The sequence below is a fragment of the Pundamilia nyererei genome, unplaced genomic scaffold, assembly GCF_000239375.1.
Source record: "Pundamilia nyererei isolate P.nyererei 1_Seehausen unplaced genomic scaffold, PunNye1.0 scaffold00768, whole genome shotgun sequence".
NCBI classification, from domain to species: domain Eukaryota; kingdom Metazoa; phylum Chordata; class Actinopteri; order Cichliformes; family Cichlidae; genus Pundamilia; species Pundamilia nyererei.
In genome coordinates this window covers 43,108-51,350 of record NW_005188169.1, presented here as the reverse complement: position 1 = coordinate 51,350, position 8,243 = coordinate 43,108, and the positions used below count along the sequence as shown (strand labels likewise).

General features: G+C 40.6%; 1 protein-coding gene across 1 annotated transcript in view; it reads right to left on the bottom strand.

The window, feature by feature from the left end:
• Positions 1-4,680, bottom strand: part of LOC106455999 (high affinity immunoglobulin gamma Fc receptor IB-like) — an 8,477-nt gene extending 3,797 nt beyond the window's left edge. The window contains exons 1-4 of the mRNA XM_013908006.1: positions 4,590-4,680; positions 4,334-4,366; positions 1,782-1,835; positions 1,096-1,362 (exon numbers count right to left, since the gene is read on the bottom strand). Coding sequence (XP_013763460.1) covers positions 1,096-1,362; positions 1,782-1,835; positions 4,334-4,366; positions 4,590-4,626 — 391 coding nt within the window. The 5' untranslated portion in view covers positions 4,627-4,680. The remainder of the gene's footprint in view (positions 1-1,095; positions 1,363-1,781; positions 1,836-4,333; positions 4,367-4,589) is intronic.
• Positions 4,681-8,243: the final 3,563 nt, after the last annotated feature.

Below are 8,243 nucleotides of genomic sequence, written 5' to 3'. Positions count from 1 at the left end.
CAGATGGCCGCCCCTCCCTGAGCCTGGTTCTGCCGGAGGTTTCTTCCTGTTAAAAGGGAGTTTTTCCTTCCCACTGTTGCCAAAGTGCTTGCTTATAGGGGGTCATATGATTGTTGGTTTTTTTTCTCTGTATCCATGAAGCGCCTTGAGGCGACTTATGTTGTGATTTGGCGCTATATAAATAAAATTGAATTGAATTGAATTGAATTGAATGTGTTCCGCATGTGTTCAGCGTGTGTTCAGCATGTGTTCAGCATGTGTCCAGCATGTGTCCAGCGTGTGTTCAGCATGTGTTCAGCATGTGTCCAGCATGTGTTCAGCGTGTGTCCAGCATGTGTTCAGCGTGTGTCCAGCATGTGTTCAGCATGTGTTCAGCATGTGTTCAGCATGTGTCCAGCATGTGTTCAGCGTGTGTTTAGCGTGTGTTCAGCGTGTGTTCAGCATGTGTTCAGCGTGTGTTTAGCGTGTGTTTAGCGTGTGTTCAGCGTGTGTTCAGCTGAGGAGATTCAATGGCAACATTTAAAGTTTCTCCTGAGTTTAACTGAAAAACATTAGCTCACATTCAGTTTTGAAACAGTGATGAAAACTCTGTGTTTGCAGCCACAGACACAAGGCAGCTGGGACAATGACAATTGCATTTATTTTTTTCATGTTACAAACACCCCACAAGCTTGTGGGGATAGGTTAATTGGATGATCCAAATTGCCAATCCAAATTGCCACTAGGTGTGAATGTGCGAGTGAATGTGAGTGTGAATGGTTGTCTGTCCCTATGTGTTAGCCCTGCGACAGACTGGCGACCTGTCCAGGGTGTACCCCGCCTTTCGCCCTATGACAGCTGGGATAGGCTCCAGCGCCCCCCGCGACCCTGAAAAGTATAAGCGGAAGCGAATGGATGGATGGATGGATGGATGGATGTTACACTTTTTTTTTTCTTTTCCGGATGTTTGACTCTGAATGACGACTGAATATTTTTATAAAGGAAAAACTGTTTTACATGACTTTGGATACTAAACTAAAAAAAAAACCTGCAGTACTGTTTAAAGTATTTTGTTGTGTTTTGGGAATTAAAATGAGTGAAATGTGTCCAACTTACCTGTTACTTTCAATGTGGTGATGTCACTCCACTCTGTCCAGGAAGAGTTTCTTCTGCCCCGACAGCTGTATCCTCCACTGTCAGACTCAGCAGCGCTGCTGATTCTGTATTCATTGGATGTTGGAGGTGTGTTTACCTTAGCTGGTCTCCATTCATACGTCCACTGAGCTCCTTCATTTCCCTGAATCTCACATCTGACAGTGACTGTCTCACCGCTGTATATCTGAGTCCAGGGTGGCTGCAGGGTCACAGTGGGCTTAGGAGGAGCTGATCAAATAAAACATAGCATGAGTAGACTGATAATTTGACTTAAAAAATCAACAATAAAAGTTGTTTTTATACTTTTTAAATGTTTTATACATTTATGAACATATAATCCAGTACTTGTCAGTTAGCTGTTGTTTGCTAACAATGCTGTTAAACCTCCAGTGGTGGATTCAGAGCTGGAGATTTAAAGATAAACGCAGAAAACTGCTGCTATGAGTAAACATACGAGCAGTTTGAGAAAGGCTAACATAGCAGACCAGTCTCTCCTAAAATGAGGACAATCATTTATTATTGTTTTACACTGCTTTTGTTAGTATTTTGTTCTGTTTTTGGATGAATTGTGCAATACAAATAAAATAAGTGAGGAGATGCGTTTAACTTGTATCCCTGAATCTTATATCTGACAGTGACTTTCTCACCTCTGTATATCTGAGTCGTGGATGGTTGGAGGGTCACGGTGGGCTCAGGAGGAGCTGATCAAATAAAAATATATCATTACAAAACGATCCTGGTTTTATTGCTCTTGTTAATTGTAATTATATTTTTGTGTCCTGGTAAAAATTTGACTAAAAATCAACAATAAAAAGTTTAGTTTTTTACCAAACAGATTAAATGATATTTAGACTCTACCAGCAGAGTGACTGAACACAACCAGGTGTGCACAAATCTAAACTGTGACACTGAACATCGACGCATAAACACACAATATCATGTAAACAACCTCAGTTTTATAGTCAAATATCACACAATTTACTTATTTCCAGAGGTGGGAAGTAACGAAGTACAAATACTTTGTTACTGTACATAAGCTATCTGTACTTTACTTGAGTATTTATGTTGACATTGTGTTTTTCATAGTGTGAAGCATGCTGCAAAACAAACTGAGGTAGAATCACTGTGTTATTTAAGGCTGCATGAAAATCCTCTACAGATTAGTGCAGGATAAAGAGGTTAGTTTGCTGTACTGTGATGGATTTAAAGGAAAGACCAGTGTGTGACTGGTGCACAGTGACAGTCCAATATAAAGTCAGTATAAACAGTGTACTGTGAGTGTAGAGACGAGGACAACTCATGAAACGTCTGCTTACATCTGACTGAATTCATGTGGATAAATCTGTAAAGAGCAGCAAGTCAGTCGATCACAGCTCATACATTAAGAAAATCTACTGGAGCTCTCAATAGAAAATAGCCTGAGCAATTAAAAACTGATTTTAGGGTTTTCCACACGCTGAATCCCACTTTAAACTCTTGTCCATTCTCTTCCGCTTATCCTTATCAGGGTCGCAGGAGGCTATAGACTATCCCAGCTATCATAGAGCGAGAGGCAGGGTACACCCTGGACAGGTCGCCAGTCTGTTGCAGGGCTAAGACAGAGACACAGACAAACATTCACATTCACACTTATTTAAAATAATCAATTCACTTAACCCCACTAAGTGCATGTCTTTAGACTGTGGGAGGAAGCCGGAGTATCTGGTATTTCCTTTCATTTTTTCCATGTAGCTTTGTACAAGGATTTTGAGAACTCCAAGAGTTAATACAAAAGTGTACACTGAGGTAAGCAGCACACATGCCAATATCAGTGAAATACACTGCACTACTCACACAAATCATCATCTTCTTGTAAATCTGTACTGTAAACTGTTCAGATAAACATCCATGAAAAGAGAATTAGTCTGTATGAAGGCAGCACACTCTTAATATGATCATTTTAAACACTCTGTGTTCCTCCGACACTGCCTCATTTAAGTTTTGGACAAAATGGATTCTGGGATATTACATTTCGTCATTTCGAGCTGATTGGAGACCAGAACAGCCAATCAGATTTTTTTTGCATCCAAGTCTGTGATTGGCTGGTTTTGTGGCACAAATATAACGGTGTACAGAAAGAGTTGAGCGCGCACGGGCAGAAATGTTGAGAGCGCGAGCAACACATTGCGAGCGAGCGCAAGTGCAAAAACTGAGCGAGAGGGGCTGCTGTTGTGTGTGTGTGTGGATAACAGCAAACACTGAGATACATTTTTTGCACGTAGCAATGAATTTTGTTCACTCAAATTTAGTTTTTCTTCACTCAAAATAAATTTCTCCTAAAAATGCAACACAAGGTTTTTTTACGTGCGCTCAATCTTTTTTTTTGATCGGTCAGAATAGTGGCACAAAAATAACGCCATATAAAACCGACTGACAACTGATTCCATAAATATACAAGATGGTGATGAGGAAACACATGGAGAAGACAGCTGAGGGGAATAAACATAATGACACAATACAGGAAGCAAAACTGAACACAGGATGGGACACTGTCAAAGTAAAACAGGAAAGACTGAGACCTACACCTGAGACACACGGACTTGACAACAACAGTGATAAACAAACAGGGAGGCAATAGCAGAGACACAAGGACAGGAACAGATTTACAGTATTTAACTGTTTTTCTACGTGATGAAGAAAAAGCTGCTGTGAGAAAGAGAGAAACCTGTCGGCACCACCCTTTGACTTAAATTGTAAGAAACAAATGTGTAAAAATAGAAAGAAACTTCTGGCAGCTCATCATTATTATATCTATACTATATTTCTATAGTAGATGCTGAAAAATAGAAACATTTCTGTTTACCTGCACTTTAATCATTTGCTGTTTTACCTGTTTGGTAGTTGTTGAAATGGTTTGGCCTGTACCACTAAACTTGCTGTCTTCAGAACGTCTGCCCCCCTTCTTTCTTTCACATAATGGTATGATCCCAGCCTGTCTTTGCATGCGATTGGTGCGCCCATCAAAGCACGGATTCGTAGCAGGGCTGAAGATTCAGCTCCCACATACCGAGGGTCCATTAATAACTGGCTCGCAGGCCGGAAATAATTGTATCGAGGGCCGAATGTGGCCCGTGGACCGTAGGTTTGACACCCCTGATTTCGAGCATTGTAGGAGATAACAGCTACATATATGAACTGGAGTAAAAACAGTGTTTCTTACCTTCAGCGTTTCCACAGATGACTGTACTGAGCACTAAAATAATGAATAAAAACTCATCAGATATTTTACCTCAGAGTAAAGTTTTTTTTAAAGGCTTTACTCTGATTATTGATTATTGTAAATTTAGGGATGAACAATAATCACCAAAATTTCTCCTGTTTGCTAAACAAGCTCTAAGCAGTGACTCACTAATTCTCAGAGATCAGAAACATTTTAATTAATTGTGCCTTTCAAACAATGTCAGACGTGTACTTACAGAAAAAGCCCATCATGCAGAGCAAAGAGTGCCCCATCGTCACATCCAGCCTGCTGCACTCTGATCCTCAGATAATCACAAACAGTTTTACTTTGCAGAAAAAAAGAGAAGTTGTGTTTTGTTTGGGTGTGACAGAGTTTTTCTACAGGTTCTTCTTCTGATTGGTCTCTCTGTGCTTCCTTCCCTTTTGGACACAAAGCTCAAACAGCTCCTGTAGCTTTGACCGCAGCAGTTTTGTGACATGTTTTCCATCGCTTTAAGTCATATCTTACCAGGTCTTTTTTTACTCTGACAGCGTCCCCTGGATCATTATCATGCTGCAATGTTACTTGCATCATGATAAAGTCTTTTTAATGATTTTTTTATATTTTGATTCTTTATCGGAGGAATTATGTGGAAATTCTTCTTTCATGCTGCATAAAAACATCCAGAGATTTTATCTGACTCTTAGCTGAAACATCATCATGCAGTGCTATAATAAAAATGACCTTTGACCTCAGATCTGTGAATCTTTTCACCTTGTGGTTAAATTCTATGATTGGCTGACACTCAAACAGAGTAAATGACTCACTGTGTGGTTGAACTGAAACTAAAGACCTGTATGTTTCACAAATTAAATTAACAAAGACAGCAAATAAATGTATCTTCTATTGGCACATCAAAGTGAATGTTACATGTTACCAACAAAGACTATGTAATTCTCTCCAGAGTCACATGCAGACGAGGTGACCTTTACTAAAGCTTACTGAAGCTGATCATTTCAGGCCCCAATAGTAACAAATGAAGAAAACTGAGTTACAGATAACTGATCACTGGAACACAGAGACTCTGGGTCATCACAAAAACATCCATATGGTCTCTATCAAGGTCACAAAAGTTTCAACTTACAACATAAATGAGAATAACATCCTGTATGATTCGACAGAAGTTCAGTCTGTTTAGCTATGTGTAGACTGATATGTCAGATGATATTATGGTGTCCCTACAATACGAGTGATTAAACTCTTAAACATTATCAACACTTATTCATTATTTTCAGTTTTACTGTGGATTGTAATTATTTATTAAAAACTAAAAATCATTTGCCGAAGGTCAAAAACAGAGGAGAGATGTCAGGATGTTTTTGTTGTGTATCTAATGGCCTTTTAGTAATTATTCCTTAAATCATTTATTTTTATATTTTTACTCGTGTTGCCATAGTAACTCTAAACTTGAATGGATATTGAGTAAATACACAAAGCACTGAAACAAACCCCATGTTGCTTCATTGTGTTAAATATTTCAATTTGGTCATGACCAAACTTCCAGTTCCTCTTTACACATCCTGAGGTTTGATAGCAAGAATAAGACATTATCACATAGCACAGAGCCAAAGTGTTTTCAGGAGACATTGAGATTCATTCTGTGGGCTGATGGAGAAAAACATGAGATCACTGAGGGTTTTTAAGTGCAGAGAAGCCTGCAGCTGCGTGCAAACTTTCATTCATACTTCACAGAAATACTGACACAGGGTGAAGGGTTTTAGAACGGTGGGTTGATGCAGGTTTGTGCATGTGCCCAGAGCCCTGGGGCTCTGTCCTCAGCTCGTACTGGGGTGGCCAACCTCTGACAGGATCAGCTGCCGGTTGGTTTTTAGGTGATCTTTCTTTTTGGCTCCTTGTTGCTTCTGCTGGTGTGGACACGTGTTTGTTTTTGGGTCTCCTGGATCTTTCTCTGTTTTCTCTGTTGTGTGTCTGTGAAGGTTCTCAGTCATCCAGGTCATCATAGTCAAAGGAGCTTGCAAAGAAAAGCGTCTGGACTTCTTTAAGTTGCTTGAAGACGTTTCACCTCTCATCTGAGAAGCTTCTTCAGTTCTAAGGTCAAATGGTGGAGAGTCCCACCATTTGACTCTCTGTTGTGGTTTTGCACCCTCATGATCACGTATGTTTTATCTCGCGCACACACACACACACACACACACACACACACACACATACATGAGGTCATTGATGTTTGTTTAAGTGCAGAGATGGTGCAGATAGACTTGCAGCTATTTGCAAACTTGCGGTTTCAAAAATGTTAACACAATATTTTCCATCAGCCACGTCTCTTTAAAAAGTGATCCTTCCTGTCATGGTCTGATCTAAAGGTCCGAGTTTAAAACACCAGTAAATACTTTGTGCAAATAATTGTGGTCTCAGTCACTGCAGTTTCAAATCTTACTGCATGTTAATTTAGTAAAACAAGCTCCTCATTAAAGTCAAAAAGGACAAGAAAGCACTTGATTAGAAAGCTCCTTCCTTGTATATGCTGACGTAAAACAAAATATCAGCTACACAAAATACTGCTGTCTGAAACATGCTGCATTTCCTCTTTCCTGCATGGCACAGATAAAAATGAGGCCTTTCAATAGATTAAAAATAAAATGTGGCAGAACATAGAGTATCCTTAATTTCATTGTACATGTACGATGAGAATAAAGGGCTATTCTATTGGCAGTGTGAAGAGGGAAGGAATGAGGATTTGACCCAAAATGCAGACTCTTAGAAAAGGTTAACTTAAACCCAGCTGTATTGCTGGAATACAAAAAAAATGCAAAACTACAAAAAAATTATTTGAAACTAAACGGCAGGCAGAACACACAGCTGTACGATGAGGGAGACCGCGATGCAGGACAGAGAGAGATGCAGGCATAAATACACACAAGAACAAACAAGGGAACAAACCACAGGAGGGAATCGTAGCTAAGAGGAGCTAAGGAAGCACAGCTGGACACAATTTAAACTGAACATGATGCACAAAGCACAAGTGACTATGAAAGTAAAACAGGAAGTGTGCAAAACGCACATTGAGACACAGGCTGTGTCCAAATTCAGGGGTAGCATTCGTCGATGGCTGCATTTGTAGGCAATTACGTCACAGCGACGCGACGAAGGCTGTCCAAATTTGAAGAGTCCTCCAAATGCGGCGGCAAATGCATCCTTCATTTCCCCAGATTTGAAGGATGTGTTGGCTGTATCGTTCGTGGCCCACCATATCCCAGGATTCATTTTGGATTTCAGGATTTCAGTTTGACATGTTTTAGGGAACAAAGACCAAATGGCTTAATTTCTTAAAATGAGAGGAGAAAACGATCACCTCTTCACTGGGGTGAAGAATTCGGCCACTGTGGCATGGAGGTACAAGAATAAATCAATTTGCACATCATATTCATATGAGTATGGTTTTATTAACCCTCATACTGTACAGAACCGGTGATGTCCAGACGGTATTCCTCTTGTGTTCTGCTGTGAAAACTTTAGGGATTAACATACTTGCCATGTTTTTCTCTCTTCTCTTATTTTTTGTGTGTGATCAGGACAATTCTGGAGAAGATAGGCGTGCAGGGGAAAGTCACCCGCATGCAGGCTAGAAGAAATGGGATAACTGAAGGGTGGCTGGCCTCTCCCTTAGAGATAGGGTGAGAAGTTCATCCATTTGGGAGGGGCTCTGAGTAGAGCCGCTGCTGCTCCACATCGAAAGGAGCCAGTTGAGGTGGTTCGGGCATCTGACAAGGATGCCTCCTGGGCGAGGTTTTCCGGGCATGTCCCACCGGGAGGAGGCCCCGGGGCAGACCCAGGACACGCTGGAGAGATTATATCTCTCGGCTGGCCTGGGAACGCCTTGGTGTTCCCC